Below are 20,412 nucleotides of genomic sequence, written 5' to 3' on the forward strand. Positions count from 1 at the left end.
AACTACACACCCATCTTTCTTCTAAGGTAAAGTAGGCTAAATGTCCTTCCTCACCTATTGGGAACAGTTCCAGAAAGTATGACATATTGTTCAAATAATGACCGATTCACAGATAGGATTGGTCACATTGAATATTGAATATTTTTTTCAAGGTGTGTAAATGTAACCTTGTGTGTAACCCTTCACAATTATTTCAAACCAAATCAAATTTGATTGGTCACATACACGTGATTAGCAGATGTTATCGAGGTGTAACGAAAGGCTTCTGCTTCTAGCTCCAGCAGTGCAGTAATATCTAACAAGTAATATCTAACAAATGACACAACATATACCTAATACACACACATCTAGGAAGGAATTAATTAAAAATATATACACATGGATGAGGATGTCAAAGCAGAACGACTAGGATACAGTAGAATAGTATAGAATGCAATATATGCATATGAGATGAGTAATGCCAGATATGTAAACATTAAGTGACTAAGATACCGTAGAATAGTATAGAAAACAGTATATACATATGAGATGAGTAATGCAAGATATGTAAACATTATTGACTAAGATACCGTAGAATAGTATAGAATACTGTATATACATATGAGATGAGTAATGCCAGATACATAAACATTATTAAAGTGACTAGTGTTCCATTCCTTAAAGTGGCCAGTGATTTCTAGTCTATGCCTAAAGGCAGCTGCCTCTAATGTGCTAGTGATGGCTGTTTAATAGTCTGATGGCCTTGAGATAGAAGCTGTTTTTCAGTCTCTCGGTCCCAGCTTTGATGCACCTGTACTGACCTCGCCTTCTGGATGACATCTGGGTGAACAGGCAGTGCCTCAGGTTGTGTCCTTGAAGATCTTTTTGGCCTTCCTGTGATATCGGGTGCAGTAGGTGTCCTGGAGGGCGGGTAGTTTGCCCCCGATAATGCCTTGTGGTTGCGGGCATTGCAGTTGCCATACCAGGCGGTGACACAGCTCGACAGGATGCTTTCAGTGTATCTATAAAGGTGCTCTGTAAATTACATTTGAATGGCGTCAGACCAAGGCACTGCATTTGTCCTCCTGCTCCTAGACATTAGTGCTGCTTTTGATACCATCTATCACCACATTCTTTTGGAGTTGATGGAAACCCAAATTGGTATACACGGACAGTTCTGGCCTAGATCTTATCTGTCGGAAAGATATCCGTTTGTCTCTGTGGAGGGTTTGTCTTCTGACAAATCAACTATAAATTTCGGTGTTTTCACTATATATTTCACCTCTTGGTGATGTCATTCGGAAACATAATGTTAACTTTCACTTTTATGCGGACGATACACAGCTGTACATTTCGATGAAACATGATGAAGCCCCAAAATTGCCCTCCCTTGGAAGCCTGTGTTTCAGACATAAGGAAGTGGATGGCGGCAAATATTTGACGTTTAAACTCAGACAAAACCGAGATGCTAGCTCTAGGTCCCAAGAAACAAAGAGATCTTCTGTTGGATCTGACAATGAATCTTGATGGTTGTGCAGTCATCTCAAATAAAACTGTGAAGGACCTCGGTGTTACTCCAGACCCTGATCTCCCTTTTGACCAGCATATCAAGAATATTTCAAGGACAGTTTTTCTATCTACGTAACATTGCAAAAATCTCTGTCCAAAAATTATGCACAAATATGAATCCATCCTTTTGTCACTTCTAGATTAGACTACTGCAATGCTCTGCTTTCCGGCTACCCGGATAAAGCACAAAATAAACTTCAGTTAGTGCTAAACACAGCTGCTAGAATCTTGACTAGAACCAAAATAAAATATCATATTACTCCAGTGCTAGCCTCTCGACACTGGCTTCCTGTTAAGGCTAGGGCTGATTTCAAGGTTTTACTGCTAACCTACAAAGCATTACATGGGTTTGCTCCTACCTATCTTTCTGATTTGGTCCTGCCGTACATACCTACGCATACACTACGGTCACCAGATGCAGACCTCTTTACTGTCCCTAGAACTTCTAAGCAAACAGCTGGAGGCAGTGCTTTCTCTTATAGAGCTCCATTTTTATGGAATGATCTGCCTATCCATGTGAGAGACGCAGACTCGGTCTCGACCATTAAGTCTTTATTGAAGACTCATCTCTTCAGTAGGTCCTATGATTGAGTGTCATCTGGCCCAGGGGTGTGAAGGTGAACGGAAAGGCACTGGAGCGACGAACCGCCTTTGCTGTCTCTGCCTGGCTGGTTCCCCTCTCTCCAATGAGATTCTCTGCCTCTAAGCCTATTATGGGGGCTGAGTCACTGACTTACTGGTGCTCTTCCATGCCGTCCCTAGGAGAGGTGCGTCACTTGAGTCACTGATGTGACTCAACCCGGACAGGAAGATTGGCCTTGTCTCAGGGTAGTAGGTTGGTGGTTGAAGATATCCCTCTAGTGGTGTGGGGGCTGTGCTTTGGAAAAGTGGGTGGGATTACTGTATATCCTGCCTGTTTGGCCCTGTCTGGGACTATCGTCGGACAGGGCCACAGTGCCTCTCGACCCCTCCTGTTTCAGCCTCCAGTATCTATGCTGCAATAGTTTATGTGACGGGGGGCTAGGGTCAGTCTGTTATATCTGGAGTATTTTACCTGTCTTATCCGGTGTCCTGTGTGAATTTAGGTATGCTCACTCTAATTCTCTCCCTCTCTTTCCTTCTTTTTCTCCTTCTCTCTCTCTCCTTCTCTCACTCTTTCACTCTCTCTCTCTCTTTTTCTCTCTCTCTTCTCTCGGAGGACCTGGGCCCTAGGACCATGCCTCAAGACTACCTGGCCTGATGACTCCATGCTGTCCCCAGTCCACCTGGGCATGTTGCTGCTCCAGTTTCAACTGTTCTATCTGCGGCTATGGAACCCTGACCTGTTCACTGGACGTGCTACCTTGTCCCGGACCTGCTGTTTTGGACTCCCTCTCTACCGCACCGTACCTGTCTCTAACTCTGAATGATCGGCTGTGAAAAGCCAACTGACATTTACTATTGAGGTGCTGACCTGTTGCACCCTCTACAACCACTGTGATTATTATTATCTGACCCTGCTGTTCATCTATGAACATTTGAACATCTTGGTCATGTTCTGTTGTAATCTCCGCCCGGCACAGCCATAAGAGGTCTGGCCACCACTCAGAGCCTGGTTCCTCTCTAGGTTTCTTCCTAGGTTCCGGTCTTTCTATGGAGTTTTTCCTAGCCACCGTGCTTCTACATCTGCATTGCTTGCTGTTTGGGGTTTTAGGCTGGGTTTCTGTACAGCACTTTGTGACATCGGCTAATATAAAAAGGGCTTTATACTGTAAATACATTTGATTGATTGATTGTCTCTCAAAGCACTTCGTGATGACAGAGGTGAGTGCTACGTGGCGATAGTCATTAAGTTCAGTTACCTTTGCCTTCTTGGGTACAGGAACAATGGTGGCCATCATGAAGCATGTGCGGACAGCAGACTGGAATAGGGAGAGATTGAATATGCCCGTAAACACACCAGCAGCCTCGAGGACGTGGCTAGAGATACCGTCTGGGCTGGCAGCCTTGCGAGGGTTAACACCTTTAAATGTTTTTCTCACGTTGGCCACGGAGAAGGAGAGCCCACAGTCCTTGGTAGCCCTGCCACTTCTGAGCAGCCAAAGAGAGCGAGTTCTGTATCAGGATCAATGGCCCTCTCATATACAGTTGAAGTCGGAAGTTTACATACACCTTAGCCAAATACGTTTAAACTCAGTTTTTCACAATTCCTGACATTTAATTCAAGTAAAAATTCCCTGTTTTAGGTCAGTTAGGATTACCACTTTATTTTAAGAATGTGAAATGTCAGAATAATACTAGAGAGAATGATATATTACAATTACTATTTCGTAGCATTGCCTTTAAATTGTTTAACTTGTGTCAAACGTTTCGGGAAGCATTCCACAGGCTTCCCACAAGTTGGGTGAATTTTGTCCCAATCCTCCTGGCAGAGCTGGTGTAACGGAGTCAGGTTTGTAGGCCTCCTTGCTCGCACACGCTTTTTCAGTTCTGCCCACAAATTATCTATGGGATTGACTTTGTTGTCCTGAGCTCATGGTGTTTATACTTGCATACTATTTTGTACAGATGAATGTGGTACCTTCAGGCGTTTGGAAATTGCTCCCAAGGATGAACCAGTCTTATGGAGGTCTACAATTTGTTTCTGAGGCCTTGGCTGATTTCTTTTGATTTTCCCATGATGTCAAGCAAAGAGGCACTGAGTTTGAAGGTAGGCCTTGAAATACATCCACAAGTACACCTCCAATTGACTCAAATTATGTCAGAAGCTTCTAAAGCCATGAACATTTTCTGGAATTTTCCAAGCTGTGTAAAGGCACAGTTAACTTAGTGTATGTAAACTTCTGACCCACTGGAATTTTGATACAGTGTATTATAAGTTAAATAATCTGTCTGTAAACAATTGTTGGAAAAATGACTTGTGTCATGCACAAAGTAGATGTCCTAAACAACTTGACAAAAGTATAGTTTGTTAACAAGAAATTTGTGGAGTGGTTGAAAACGAGTTTTAATGACTCCAACCTAAGTGTATGTAAAACCTCCGATTTCAACTGTATCATTGGTCCCATCTGTGACATGCACTTATGTCAAAAGCTTTAAAACGGGGAGCGAAGATGGTCAAAGTATTCCAACTGACAGAATAAAACAACAATTCACTTCAACTACAATAACATTCTCAGTAACAATTACATATATTTTTCTTGTTGCTATTACTATGATATGGGGTTGTTTAAATGGATGCACCGACTAAGTCGCTCTAGATAAGAGCATTTGCTGAGTGACCAACATGTAAATGAATGAATATACACTTGAGCTCTGGCCCTGAACACGTACAAATTTGGTCGGTACGGATCAGATCCAAATATGAACTAATCATAGACGTCTCGGCTGTTTCACTAGTTGAACATCACATTATAAACGGGTGGTTCAAGGCCTGAATGGTGATTGGCATGACAAATAATTTATTTGTACTGCTTAAATTACGTTGGAAACCAGTTTATAATAGCAATAAGGCACCTCTGGGGTTTGTGATATACACTGCTCAAAAAAATTAAGAGAACACTAAAATAACACATCCTAGATCTGAATGAATGAAATATTCTTATTAAATACTTTTTTCTTTACATAGTTGAATGTGCTGACAACAAAATCACACAAACATTATCAATGGAAATCAAATTTATCAACCCATGGAGGTCTGGATTTGGAGTCACACTCAAAATTAAAGTGGAAAACCACACTACAGGCTGATCCAACTTTGATGTAATGTCCTTAAAACAAGTAAAAATGAGGCTCAGTAGTGTGTGTGGGCTCCACGTGCCTGTATGAGCTCCCTACAACGCCTGGGCATGCTCCTGATGAGGTGGCGGATGGTCTCCTGAGGGATCTCCTCCCAGACCTGGACTAAAGCATCCGCCAACTCCTGGACAGTCTGTGGTGCAACGCCACGTTGGTGGATGGAGCGAGACATGATGTCCCAGATGTGCTCAATTGGATTCAGGTCTTGGGAACGGGCGGGCCAGTCCATAGCATCAATGCCTTCCTCTTGCAGGAACTGCTGAGACACTCCAGCCACATGAGGTCTAGCATTGTCTTGCATTAGGAGGAACCCAGGGCCAACCGCACCAGCATATGGTCTCACAAGGTGTCTGAGGATCTCATCTCGGTACCTAATGGCAGTCAGGCTACCTCTGGCGAGCACATGGAGGGCTGTGCGGCCCCCCAAAGAAATGCCACCCCACACCATGACTGACCCACCGCCAAACCGGTCATGCTGGAGGATGTTGCAGGCAGCAGAACGTTCTCCACGGCGTCTCCAGACTCTGTCACGTCTGTCAAATGTGCTCAGGGTGAACCTGCTTTCATCTGTGAAGAGCACAGGGCACCAGTGGCGAATTTGCCATTCTTGGTGTTCTCTGGAAAATGCCAAATGTCCTGCACAGTGTTGGACTGTAAGCACAACCCCCACCTGTGGACGTCGGGCCCTCATACCACCCTCATGGAGTCTGTTTCTGACCGTTCGAGCAGACACATGCACATTTGTGGCCTGCTGGAGGTCATTTTGCAGGGCTCTGGCAGTGCTCCTCCTGCTCCTCCTTGCACGAAGACGGAGGTAGCGGTCCTGCTGCTGGGTTGTTGCCCTCCTACGGCCTCCTCCACGTCTCCTGATGTACTGGCCTGTCTCCTGGTAGCGCCTCCATGCTCTGGACACTACGCTGACAGACACAGCAAACCTTCTTGCCACAGCTCGCATTGACGTCCCATCCTGGATGAGCTGCACTACCTGAGCCACTTGTGTGGGTTGTAGACTCCGTCTCATGCTACCACTAGAGTGAAAGCACCGCCAGCATTCAAAAGTGACCAAAACATCAGCCAGGAAGCATAGGAACTGAGAAGTGGTCTGTGGTCACCACCTGCAGAACCACTCCTTTATTGGGGGTGTCTTGCTAATTGCCTATAATTTCCAACTGTTGTCTATTCCATTTGCACAACAGCATGTGAAATGTATCAGTGTTGCTTCCCAAGTGGACATTTTGATTTCACAGAAGTGTGATTGACTTGGAGTTACATTGTGTTGTTTAAGTGTTCCCTTTATTTTTTTGAGCAGTGTATGGCCAATATACCACAGCTAAGGGCCGTGTCCAGGCACTCTGCGTTGCGCATAAGAACAGCCCTTAGCCGTGGTATATTGGCCATATACCACTCTGCCTCTGGGCTTATTGTTTATTATAGTGCGGCAGTTTACTACAGTAGAGAACAGTACAGTAGAGCTTTATTCAGTAAAGTACAGTAGTTTAAGTCAGTAAAGTAGGGTAGAATAGTTTCATTGTACTTTACTGTACTATACTCTCTTTACTGTACTGCATTGTAATGTACTGTCCAAACTTGTGAAACAGATGTCTATGATTGGTTCAGATTTGGTCCGGTCCAGACCAAATCTGAACCAATTATAGACGTCTATGTTTGGGCCAAAAATGTCTGTGGATGTTGAAATCAGGGCCGGTCCAAATCTGAACCAAACATAGACGTCTATGATTGATTTGGATTTGATCTGGACCAAAATTCACGGTCCTTGTATGTTGAAATCAAGACTGCACCAAAAAAGATACGTTGCAGTTGGTAAATGCTTTGTGGGATCTATACATTTTTTCTTTAAAGCTAAATTCTACTCTTCCCACTGTCACACAAATCATCTCATTGTCAACACAAGAGGTTCGGATCAAATCATATCATTTAATGTGTTCAGGAAAACCCCACAGAAACAGTTGTAGGGGAAAACTTACAGATTTACAATCATTCTTAACAGAAGTGCCAGCATAACCTCCAGTCACACAATTTAAGAGGGCGGTTATCCCCCCGGCCCATGCCCTCTGTAGTCATTCTTACAGCTCTTGGAATGGAGGTACTGGTACCTGTTGGTCTTAGTAACTCAAGTATGAAGCACAAAGTTGCTAAATGTAGCCAATGTTAGCACTCAGACCCTTGAGCTAGGCTTATTTTCTTCATTAGCCTAGCCCTAGCATATTTGGTGCTTTTCCTTCATCACAGCGACAAAATTAGCGAGAAGCTGGGTACAGCCAACCTCTGAGACAAGAATAATAATCTCTTGAACATTTCCAGGTAGAACACAAAATGTAGAGTGTTTACACCCTTGAGGGTACACTACGTTTAATATACAAGATTTGTCATACTGCTCAATTGCATTTGGTTCAGCAGTTGAACAAACAGAAATGCTAGAACTAGAGACAACGGACATGGAACATTTCAAGGAATAAAGTTTGAAGCTTCTGAATGTCAACAGTCGACCAGCCCAATGCAGCCTATGAAAACAACCATGTATTGAAATGCTCAGTTGAATAAATATGTGACAAATTGAAAATGCAGGAACATATTTGCTTTAAATTCAGTCAATACATTGTCAAAATGTGTCAAGTTTTCACAATTCAAAAATGACCAAAAGGAAGTCATGTAACATTTACCGCTTTTAAATTCAGAACGAATTTTAACCTTAGAGGGAGAATATTTCCCTATGGTTGTTGGTTTGTGCTTCATGGTCTCTCCCTCTCTTGCTGGGAAAAAGGTAGTGTTCGCTAGAGAACCATTGCTAAGAGATGTTGGTAATATAATAATATAAAAAGAAAAGCATGGTTTTCAAATGATGCAAAGAACGACCAAGAGTGGAAGGAGAACTTTTTGATTTGTTTCAACCTGATACAGGTCACGATGTTGTTTTATCACAGGTGGGGGCTAGGTAAGGTTTCAAAACAAAACACGTTAAAATGCAAGGCCTATTATTCAGTCTCAACACTGGTGGGACAAATAAAGTTAAAGATCTACCAAGGAGGGAGAGGAGAACCGTTTGCACTCTTGCTCTTTCTTTGCTTTGTAAAAACCATGCTTGGCATGGGGGAGAGGGGGTCGTGCAAGACAGAGTTGGCTTGGGTGGGATGTGGTGGGGTGGCGCTTGAGGAGCCAGACCACCATTTCCACCGGAGGTGTGTTAAAGGCACGACAGGGTTACTCCCAATCCCAGCTAACAGACACAGAAACGCCTTCACACCCTCGACTGCAAACACACAGTACACACACAAGCAGCACAAGCTAGAGCCCCAGGAGTAAGGATTGATACAGAGAAAGAGATGGAGGATGAGGTTTTTGGAGAAAGACTGTGGAGGGAGGAGTATCGAGGGGCCAGGGGCTTGGAACCGGTGCTGCCATCTTGTCAGACAGAAAGAAGGGGAAAACAATGGTGGAATGGATCATTTCTGGTTCTTGAGCTGGTTGGAGAGCCAGTCGAGGCCCTCGTAGAGACCGTCCCCACTAGTAGCACAGGTGGCTTGGATGTACCAGCTGCGCTGGCGGAGAGCGTGGAGCCCCAGCTTGTCTGTGATCTCCGCAGCATTCATTGCATTGGGAAGGTCCTGAGAAAGGGGGTTCAAATGATTTATCCTCTACCACACTTTGCAATTACGATATCTTACTCAAGCCCAGTGATAGCGCAAGGGGTTGGCAATGCAAATAATGTTACGTGTGCATGATCAATGAGTACCGTCCACCCACATAATGTTTAGCAGGAGCAAAGAGCACTACAAGGAGGTAAGGCAGTCAGAATTCAGATATGAACACCCTCCTTCGCACAGAGTAAACAAGCTCACCTGTTTGTTTGCAAAAACGAGCAGCACGGCATCTCTCAGCTCATCCTCTGCAAGCATTCTCTGCAACTCCTCCCTCGCCTCGTTCACTCGCTCCCTGTCGTTGCTGTCCACCACAAAGATAAGCCCTGCAAAGAGGCACACGGTTAGATATTGAGAATGTGTCACGGGTTCTCCGACGAGCAAGCCTTGCTCTCGTAATGACGGAGCTATCTATGGACCACCGTTGCCAGCGCTCTTCAAAGCGCCATTGGATCTTACCTTGAGTGTTCTGGAAGTAGTGGCGCCATAACGGCCTGATTTTGTCTTGACCGCCAACATCCCACACTGTGAAGCTGATGTTCTTGTATTCTACCGTTTCAACATTAAAACCTGGACAAAGAACACAGAATGTTACAGAGGCATTAGTGAGGCACATATTTCATACACAGCCTAACCTGGCAGTGGAATTACTTTTGGTGATAGGCTAATGCATTCAAAGAAAATTGTCCTTACCAATTGTAGGAATGGTGGTGACAATCTCTCCTAGTTTGAGTTTGTACAGGATGGTTGTTTTTCCGGCAGCATCGAGTCCAACCATGAGAATCCTCATCTCCTTCTTGCCAAATAGGCCCTTGAACAGGCTTCCAAACATATTCCCCATGGTAACTTATGTGAGGAGAAAGAGGAATGCAAGGTGAACTGAGGTAATCAGTAATGGTACATGTTTACATTTCTAACGGAATGGTATTAGCTATGTAAATTCAAGGGGGCAGATAAGTCTGCAGAAATGAACTCCCATCCACCAACGTATTACCCAAACCCAACAGCCTGTTATGTAGCCTACAGCTTTAGTTAGCTGTATGACTGTGCATGCATTCTGTTCATTTAGCATGTCAGAGCTAATGCTGCTTTCACTGACTAGTCGAAATGTAGACATTTCCGATTTGGAAACTCATTGCAGAAAGATGAGTTTCCCCACCAGAATCGACCAATAGGAAGCTCAACGTAAATAAGTTTCAGAGCACTCGGTGGTCCCGTTCTGTGAGCTTGTGTGGCCTACCACTTTGCGGCTGAGCAGTTGTTGCTCCTAGAGGTTTCCACTTCACAAAAACAGCACTTACAGTTGACCGTGGCAGCTCAAATGTGGTATCCTATGATGGTGCCATGTTGAAAGTCACTGAGCTCTTCAGTAAGGTCATTCTACTGCCAATGTTTGTCTATGGAGATTGCATTGTGCTCGATTTTATACACCTGTCAACAACAGGTGTGGCTGAAATAGCCAAATCCATTCATTTTAAGGGGTGTCTACATACAGTACCAGTCAAAAGTTTGGACACACCTACTCATTAAAAGGGTTTTTCTTTATTTTACTATTTTGTACATTGTAGAATAAGAGTGAAGACATAATAAAATATAACACATATGGAATCATGTAGTAACCAAAAAAGTGTTAAATCAAAATATATTATACATTTGAGATTCTTCAAAGTAGCCACCCTTTGCACACTCTTGGCATTCTCTTAACCAGCTTCACGAGGAAGGCTTTTCCAACAGTCTTGAAGGAGTTCCCACATATCCCGAGGACTTGTTGGCTGCGTTTCCTTCACTTTGCAGTCCGACTCATTCCAAACCATCTCAATTGTGTTGAGTTCGCGTGATTGTGGAGGCCAGGTTATCTGATGCAGCACTCCATCGCTCTCCTTCGTGTTCAAATAGCCCTTACACAGCCTAGAGGTGTGTTTTGGGTCATTGTCCTGCTGAAAAACAAATGATAGTCCCACTAAGTGCAAACCAGATGGGATGGCGTATTGCTGCAGAATGCTGTGGTAGCCATGCTGGTTAAGTGTACCTTGAATTCTAAATAAACCACTGACAGTGTGTCACCAGCAAAGCACCCCCACACCTCTTCATGCTTCACGGTGGGAACCACACATGCGGAGGTCATCCGTTCACCTACTCACTGTGGTTGGAACCAAAAATCTCAAATTTGGACAGATTTCCACCGGTCTAATGTCCAATGCTCGCTTTTCTTGGCCCAAGTAAGTCTCTTCTTATTATTGGTGTCATTTAGTAGTGGTTTCTTTGCAGCAATTCTACCATGAAGGCCTGAGTCGCTCAGTCTCCTCTGAATAGTTCATGTTGAGATGAGTCTGTTACTTGAAGTCTGAAGAATTTATGTGGGCTGCAATTTGAGGTGTAGTAAACTCTAATGATCTTATCGTCTGCAGCAGAGGTAACTCTGGGTCTTCCTTTCCTGTGGCGGTCCTCATGAGAGCCTGTTTCATCATAGTGCTTGATGGTTTTTGCGACTGCACTTGAAGAAACTTTCAAAGTTCTATACATGTTCCAGATTGACTTACCTTCATGTCTTAAAGTAATGATGGACTGTCATTTCTCTTTGCTTATTTGAGCTGTTCTTGCCATAATATAGACTTGGTCTTTTACCAAATAGGGCTATCTTCTGTATACTACCCCTACCTTGTCACAACACAACTGATTGGCTGAAATACATTAAGGAAAGGAATTCCACAAATTAACTTTTAACAAGGCACACCTTTTAATTGAAATGTATTCCCGGCGACTACCTCAAATGATTATTTTATGTAACCAGGCAAGTCAGTTAAGAACAAATTCTTATTTACAATGATGGCCTACCCTGGCCAAACCCGGACGCTGGTCCAATTGTGCACCGCCCTATGGGACTCCCAATCACGGCTGGATGTGACACAGCCTGGATTCGAACCAGAGACTGTAGTGAAATAGTGCCTTTGACTGCTGCACCACTCGGGAGCCCAATGAAGCTGGTTGAGAGAATGCCAAGAGTGTGCAAAGCTGTCATCAAGGCAAAGGGTGGCTACTTTGAAGAATATAAAATATGTTTTGATTTGTTTAACACTTTGTTGGTTACTACATGATTCCACATGTTTTATTTTAGGCTGAGTTTCTGTACAGCACTTTGTGACATCAGCTGAGAAGGGCTTTATAAAGACATTTTATTGATTGATTTCATGGTTTTGATGTCTTCAATATTATTCTACAATGTAAAAAAAAACATTGTACAAATAAAGAAAAACCATGGAATGAGTACGTGTCCAAACTTTTGACTGGTATTGTACTTTTATGTATATATTTCAACAACAAAAAATTGGGGTTGGGGGGTAAAAAGACAAAAAAACTCCAGGCCACTCCTGAACTTCTAAAACTATACAAAGTACGTAGAAATTATAATGAACCTATACATTTTAAAATAACTGCACTTTATCAGCCCCGCAAAATGCTTTTGACTAACAAATCAGTCCAGAAAAAAAATCTGTGTGGCCCACGAAATTATTGCACCACTCACGTTAAGTGCACATGGCAGAAACTACTGCCTTGTTTAACACAATTCGGAACCTACGAGATCAAATTTGCGTACGCTTTTATTCGTGGAGCTTCCTATCGGCTGATTCTGATACTTTCCAACTGGAAAACTCCGACCTCTGGCTACAACGACTTTCCAAGTCAAAAATTTCCCGTGTTTCCTTCATCGCTGCATACAACCTGCAGTACAATTGATGTCAGCTGACACGCCACTGCAAGCTGCTTGGAGCCTATCAGGGGTATGAGCTCGAAAGCTGGAGTTCTGGGACAATAATCATCACCATAATGTAGTCATTATTTTGCCAAGTTGTTATTGCTCCTCCGTCCTAGCTTCAATACTCTATGCAATTATGAATGCACCTACGTTAGCCATGCTATCCACGATTAGTTGTGGCCGAGGAAGGCCTCCCGCGTAGCTAAGCCTGAATGCTTCCCATCAGATGTTGAAAGCAACATACAACTGTGATTCAAATATAAACATTTACTTCGCAACAGTCGTATCTGGTAGACCGTGAACTGGACGGCCGACATTATTATTCTAGCTACATAAAGCTAAACGAAGAAGCTTAGCTAGTTAGCCAGCATGGGCGGATGCTAGTTAACAGACAACCATAACACAACAAACTGAGGATCTCAGGTATTTCATACGTTTACCGAACGTGTCGTTTTACACACATTTGGTACTAATCGTATGCCAAAACTATGGTCAGCAAATGGCCTGAAGGACGAGGCAATGTTAGTTAACTTAGCAATAGCCTATGTAGCTAGCTAATGACGCGTCAGATGTAGAGGAAATGATGACGTCATTGGAGCAAGCGGAAACGGGACATTTTTGTCCGATTTTAGTTAACTCTAACATATACATTATTGTATGTTAACATAACGTCATGTACGCTGTTATGTACGTATGATATATTCACCTTAGAACACGGCTTCTCGATCTTTCGTCTCTTTCAGTCACTCCAAAATGGCGTTTTGCGCAACTCATGAGACACCGGTGTGTGGGCAATTCCTACTATTAATCTTATCCAATCATATCACCCATTGTATTTAAAGACCCCTCCTGTTATACCATGTTATCCAATCACGGGGCCGAAAGGATTTGTAGACAAGGAAGTGAAACTAGCTACACATTTTAGCCAACTACTTTTGATTCTCATTGTCAATGCAAGGTGTGCAGTGGCAGATAATAGATTCGGATCAATGCAGTAAGTAGTAGAATCTTCTGTCATTCAACTCATTGTGCACTGACTCTCCAGTGAGGTCATATATCAGGGTGTCTTCTTTCCCAAATCCACAGAGCTTGTTTTAAACACAAACTTTAATGAAGTATTCCAACTCAAAATAACAGATGTTAGTGGACTCGTGATGAATTATTCCCAACATGATCGATTGTCTTCAAAACATGAGTGGTATGCACCATGCCTACATCACACAGGTAAAAGGCAGAATTGTTGAGGGACACAGACCATCTATCGTTATGAGTAGCTATAGACTTATTATAGGCAAAACATCTGTCAGAGAAAAAGGTCTATGGATCTGTAACCAATGTGATCTTACTTCATTACACCGTTGCATTGTGTTTTTAAAGAAAGGAGGTAGATATGTATAGGGATAAGGTGACTAGGCATCAGTATATGATAAACAGAGTAGTAGCAGCGTATATGATGATTGTATGTGAGTGGGTGTGTGTGCGTGTGTGTGTATGTGTATAGAGTCAGTATAAATGTATGTGCGTGTGAGCAAATTATGGAGTGAGTGTTTTGTGTGTTGGAGTGTCAGTGTATGTCAGTGTGTAAGGTCCTGTGAGTGTGCATCGAGACAAAATGGCTACATGTATAATGTAGTTCGTTATTTAGCAGTCTTATGGCATGGGGATAGAAGCTGTTAAGGAGCCTGTTGGTGTCAGATTTGATGGAGCGGTACCACTTGCCATGCGGAAGCAGAGAGTCTATGGCTTTGGTGGTTGGAGTCTTTAATGATTTTCCGGGCCTTCCTTTCACACAGTCTTATATCGAGGTCCTGGATGGCAGGCAGCTCGGTCCCAGTGATGTACAGTCGTGGCCAAAAGTTTTGAGAATGACACAAATACTAATTTCCACAAAGTTTGCAGCTTCAGTGTCTTTAGATATTTTTGTCAGAAGTTACTATGGAATACTGAAGTATAATTACAAGCATTTCATAAGTGTCAAAGGCTTTTATTGACAATTACATGAAGTTTACATGAAGCAAAGAGTCAATATTTGCAGTGTTGACCCTTATTTTTTAAGACCTCTGCAATCCGCCCTGGAATGCTGTCAATTAACTTCTGGGCCCCATCCTGACTGATGGCAGCCCATTCTTGCATAATCAATGCTTGGAGTTTGTCAGAATTAGTGGTTTTTTGTTTGTCCACCCACCTCTTGAAGATTGACCACACGTTCTCAATGGGATTAAGGTCTGGGGAGTTTCCTGGCCATGAACCCAAAATATCGATGTTTTGTTCCCTGAGCCACTTAGTTATCACTTTAACCTTATATCAAGGTGCTCCATCATGCTGAAAAAAGCATTGTTCGTCACCGAACTGTTCCTGGATGGTTGGAAGAAGTTGCTCTCGGAGGATGTGTTGGTCCCATTCTTCATTCATGGCTGTGTTCTTAGGCAAAATTGTGAGTGAGCCCACTCCTTTGGCTGAGAAGCAACCCCACACATGAATGGTCTCAGGATGCTTTACTGTTGGCATGACACAGGACTGATGGTAGCACCTTGTCTTCTCCGGACAAGCTTTTTTCCGGATGCCCGAAACAATTGAAAAGGGGATTCATCAGAGAAAATGACTTTGCCCCAGTCCTCAGCAGTCCAATCCCTGTACCTTTTGCAGAATATCAGTCTGTCCCTGATGTTTTCCTGGAGAGAAGTGGCTTCTTTGCTGCCCTTCTTGACACCAGGCCATCCTCCAAAAGTCTTCGCCTCACTGTGCGTGCAGATGCACTCACACCTGCCTGCTGCCATTCCTGAGCAAGCTCTGTACTGGTGGTTCCTTGATCCCGCAGCTGAATCAACTTTAGGAGACGGTCCCGACGCTTGCTGGACTTTCTTGGGCGCCCTGAAGCCTTCTTCACAACAATTGAAACACTCTCCTTGAAGTTCTTGATGATCCGATAAATGGTTGATTTAGGTGCAATCTTACCGGCAGCAATATCCTTGCCTGTGAAGCCCTTTTTGTGCAAAGCAATGATGATGCACGTGTTTCCTTGCAGGTAACCATCGTTGACAGAGGAAGAACAATGATTCCAAGCACCACCCTCCTTTTGAAGCTTTCAGTCTGTTATTCAAACTCAATCAGCATGAAAGAGTGATCTCCAGCCTTGTCAACCCTAACACCTGTGTTAACGAGAGAATCACTGACATGATGTCAGCTGGTCCTTTTGTGGCAGGGCTGAAATGCAGTGGAAATATTTTTCGGGGATTCAGTTCATTTGCATGGCAACGAGGGACTTTGCAATTAATTGCAATTCATCTGATCTCTCTTCATAACATTCTGGAGTATATGCAAATTGCCATCATACAAACTGAGGCAGCAGACTTTGTGAAAATTTATATTTGTGTCATTCTCAACTTTTGGCCACGACTGTACTGGGCTGTCTGCTAAACCTTTTCAACCTCCTGAGGGGGACTGTCACGCCTTTACAACTGTGCACAATTATATGGACCATTTTTATAGAACTTCTTAGTGATTTGGAGACAGGATGCCTGGGCAAAGCCTGGTGGTGGGGGGCATGATGCCGGGGTAAAGCCTGGTGGTTGGGGGCATGATGCCTGGGAAAATCCTGGTGGTGGGGGGCAGGATAGAAAGGCAAAGCCTGGTGGTGGGGGGTAGGATAGAAGGGCAAAGCCTGGTGGTAGATTCATGATTCATCACTCGCATGTCAATATCAGATTGGGTATTTTGTCATCAAACATAACAATGACAAAAATAGTACAAAATACAATAAATGTAATTACCTGACGATACACACAAGGAAGCAAATTAGATGGGCAGGACAACAGTATGTTAAAGGCTGTAGATTCATGATTTGTCTGTTAGCATGGAAATAACTGTGAATGAGCAGGGAGCTAATGCAACCACAATTTAGCATGCTAGCTAACTCGCTCTTACAGCAATAACATACAAAAGCATATCCCAGGAAGCCCCCAATATCTAACAGGTACCACACATATACAGTGGGGCAAAAAAGTATTTAGTCAGCCACCAATTGTGCAAGTTCTCCCACTTAAAAAGATGAGGGAGGCCTATCATTTTCATCATAGGTACACTTCAACTATGACAGACAAAATGAGCAAAACAAATCCAGAAAATCACATTAAGATTTTTTAATGAATTTATTGCAAATTATGGTGGAAAATAAGTATGTCATCAAGGGGCGGCAGGGTAGCCTAGTGGTTAGAGCATTGGATTAGTAACTGAAAGGATGCAAGTTCAAATCCCCGAGCTGACAAGGTACAAAATCTGTCGTTCTGCCCCTGAACAGGCAGTTAACCCACTGTTCCTAGGCCGTCATTGAAAATAAGAATTTGTTCTTAACTGACTTGCCTAGTAAAATGAAGGTCAAATAAAATAAAAAGGGTGGCTACTTTGAAGAATCTCAAATATAAAATATATTTTGATTTAACACTTTTTTGGTTACTACATGATGCCATATGTGTTATTTCATAGTTTTGAGCGGTGAAAGAAATATCAGTAACACTTTACTAACACCCAGTGATATAACACGTTATGACACGGTCATAGCATGTCATAACAGCTGACATAACCTTTTATAATATGGTCATAACACTGTCATGACACATTTAGACCTGTTGTGCTATATATTGCATTATTTTATGGCTGGTTATGACACCTACATAAGAGTATAAAAACCTACCTCTGTAGTTATTTTATGGCTTGTTATGACCCCTTGTTATCTGTGTCTGTGTACTCTCATAACTGAAATGAACCACTTGAACTAACTTAACCACAGGTACCGTATCTAAACTATGTTTCATAGGTTTACGGGTTTCCAATGTGTCTTAGTTCTTCTGTTTTGGAAAACAAATAAACCCTATCCAAAAGTATAACTTGTAAAGTTCTCAATTTTCAAATTTGTTCACCATTATGTGTGGTTCCAGTGCAAAGTTGTAGGATTTTTCAGAAAGTAATCCTGATTCTTGTACATGCACCACTGTAAAGTTCCCATTCCGTGTAAAGTTAGGCATTCAGCTAAAACCCTCAACCTTCAAATCTAGAATCTTACAGTGTGAGAACCTTGACATCTAAGCCCTCTGTACACCTAAGGAAAAATAATGGCCCATCTACAATGTCCACTTCCTGTTATCTTCATTGTTGACCAACACCAACACACCCTCCCTAGCCCTAATAGAAAATAAACCTTTAACTGTCATTAAATTTGCAGCCAGTGATTGTCAAGCAAGTAACTGCCGGTCTCACGGTAATTGACCATTTAATTAACAAACACATTTAGCATCTCCTGGCTTCCACGCACAGCCAGTCAAGTAACTGATGCGGACCTTTGGAACATAAAAAAAAAGTCTGGTCCTAAAGCACACCATTGCCTTGTTTTGTATCACATTCCAATGATAAAACTGGGGGGGACATGTCCCCCCCGTCCCCAGTGAAAGTTGCGGCCCTGCTAATAACCATCAGCAGCAGCAGAGTTTGGAGATGCCTGTTTGTCTGTTGCCAGTTCGTCTTGTCTCGTCAAGCCTACCAGCGTGTTTTTCCGTACTCTTGTTTAATCTAGTCCCCGTTTTCTAGTCCTCCCGGTTCCAACATTTTCTGCCTTCCCTGACCTCGAGCCTGCCTGCCGTCCTGTAGCCATCTGACTCTGACCTGGTTTACAAATTTCTGCCTGTCCTCGACCTGCCCCTTGTCTATTAATAAATATCAGAGACTCGAACCATCTGCCTCCCGTGTCTGCATTTGGGTCTCGTCTTGTGTCGTTATAGGTTTTAATGACAAAAAAATAGGTAGTAATCCAACCTACTGGAAAGACAAAACAGCTGCTCCTTTTCTGTGAGAAGTTATTTTTTATTTTTTTTGTGGGTAATATTGCAGTTCCATTAATGTAATTATTGTAGCTTCCATTAATGTAGTTGACTGCATCATTTCCAATCCTCCATATTTCTTTGGGTAAAATTCTATGAGAAGTTCTCTTTGTATTAGTAGAGACAGAGTACTTTGGCCAGTTGGACTTAGTGACTTGTGTCTGTTCTGTGAATGTGTGTGGGTTTCTGTGTATGTTTGTGTGTGTGCTGTGTTCCAAGTGTAACCAACCAGCATTCTGCTGATAGGCCATATGTGAGAGTTATGAGAACTTCTGCCCTCGAACCCCAGAAACACACTACTGTTACTGTACTACTCTAGGCTCAGTACTGTCTTGAGTCTAGCAGTTTTACTGTTATAATATTTTATTTATAGTATTTTCTTCAATGTGTCTTTTGACTAAGCAGGTAGTCTGTTTTTTATTTGGGGTTAAACACATAAACGCAAACATGCACCTCCCTATATCAAACTGGCCTCCCAATCTCAGTCCTCATTTCATTCTGTTGTACAATCACCTTCAAAGAGATGTTGTATTGACACCTATGGCATGAAATACGTAGGTATAACATGGATATAACATCAATAAATAAACAAAGATTCACAATGTAGCGTAACTCAATGAAGGTAGAATAGCAGTATTGAGACTGATTGATCAAAAAGTGCAATTTAGTCCACTAAAACATTTAAGCGGAGTAAGTGAAGCTGGTAAAAGTTATGGTAGAGTGAAGATAAGCTTTTCATACAAATTGGGGAGTTGGCACTGGTTCATTAAAACTTCCCATCCCATCCAACACATTCTGATCCTCAGAATTCCCACGGGAGTTAGCGACATGCCAGAGGGGGTGTCATGATAAAGCACAGACCACCCATGAGACATTTTCTCTGGCAACATCTGAACTGAAACAAACCAATGAAGAGGAGGAGGAGCACTCATAAACAGGTCAACGAGTTTCATCCGTGTACTGTTAGAGTGCCCTGGGATCTGTCTATGTACTTGCAAAAGGCTTTGTTTACACTTGGAAAATGTCCGTTATCAGAAGTCCATCTCCGTGGCAGTCAAATTGATTTATGTTTCTAGCCATTCAGGATAAGGTTGTACAGTTGTACTTCTCTCATTAAGGTACAAAATGTATCAATCATATTTTTCACTTTAAAAATCATGAATTGAAATGGCTGGAAACCTTAGACTGTGGCTTTTTACAATGGTGCCATGTGGCAGAATACAACGAGGGTTGTAAAAGCCAAAGGGCCCATGGGCCAGAGAATTACAGTGCTGACGTGCCTCATTGTTAAAACCCCTAGAGTCGATGTCCGCTCCCTGTATAAATCTAATTAGCACAATACAAAAAGAGCAACGAATCCCTTTGATAACGGCCTATGCCGGGATCGATATGCGTCAGAAACAGTTATTCTAGTGTCAAAATGTACTACAAAGTGTCAATAGGATGACAAAAGTCAATGGGTTTGAATACTTTGAGGGCACTACATATCCCCACTAATATGGGGTGAACAGCTGCAGTGATTACTCTATCCAATAGCATAGACTGATAGACCTGACCAGCAGCCTGTTTACATAAGACAACACGTTGCACATTTTTCACTTGCGAAATACTGCACCAAACCTGAGATTTAAAGATGCTATTAGCAAAAGAAACGCATGCCAATCGGCGGGTTCAGTGGCTAGATGTTTTTGTTGTTGTTGCATGGGCTGCGTCTCAACCCAAAGAAGAAGAAGTGCATAGAAAGTTCAGCATCCTCCCCTAGGGTATATCCATAAACCATAGCCGCCCAGAGTCAGACAAAAACATG

General features: G+C 42.8%; 1 protein-coding gene across 1 annotated transcript; it reads right to left on the reverse strand.

The window, feature by feature from the left end:
* Positions 1-7,240: 7,240 nt before the first annotated feature.
* On the reverse strand, positions 7,241-13,550 carry arf2b (ARF GTPase 2b). The gene is made up of 5 exons (XM_020460556.2): positions 13,442-13,550; positions 9,675-9,827; positions 9,441-9,551; positions 9,183-9,307; positions 7,241-8,948 (listed from the first exon to the last, which is right to left on the reverse strand). The coding sequence occupies exons 2-5, from the start codon at positions 9,820-9,822 to the stop codon at positions 8,787-8,789; spliced, it is 546 nt and encodes a 181-aa protein (XP_020316145.1). The 5' UTR covers positions 9,823-9,827; positions 13,442-13,550; the 3' UTR covers positions 7,241-8,786.
* Positions 13,551-20,412: the final 6,862 nt, after the last annotated feature.

This window comes from Oncorhynchus kisutch, linkage group LG25 (genome assembly GCF_002021735.2).
Source record: "Oncorhynchus kisutch isolate 150728-3 linkage group LG25, Okis_V2, whole genome shotgun sequence".
Classification (NCBI taxonomy): Eukaryota; Metazoa; Chordata; class Actinopteri; order Salmoniformes; family Salmonidae; genus Oncorhynchus; species Oncorhynchus kisutch.

Bases quoted from the DNA above. Each gene is read 5' to 3' on its own strand.
- arf2b (XM_020460556.2), bottom strand. From the start codon at position 9,822: ATGGGGAATATGTTTGGAAGCCTGTTCAAGGGCCTATTTGGCAAGAAG. The intron at 9,552-9,674 runs GTAAGGACAATT...TTCTTTGTCCAG, and splicing joins CACCACCATTCCTACAATTG to GTTTTAATGTTGAAACGGTA. The intron at 9,308-9,440 runs GTAAGATCCAAT...GCCTCTTTGCAG, and splicing joins CTACTTCCAGAACACTCAAG to GGCTTATCTTTGTGGTGGAC.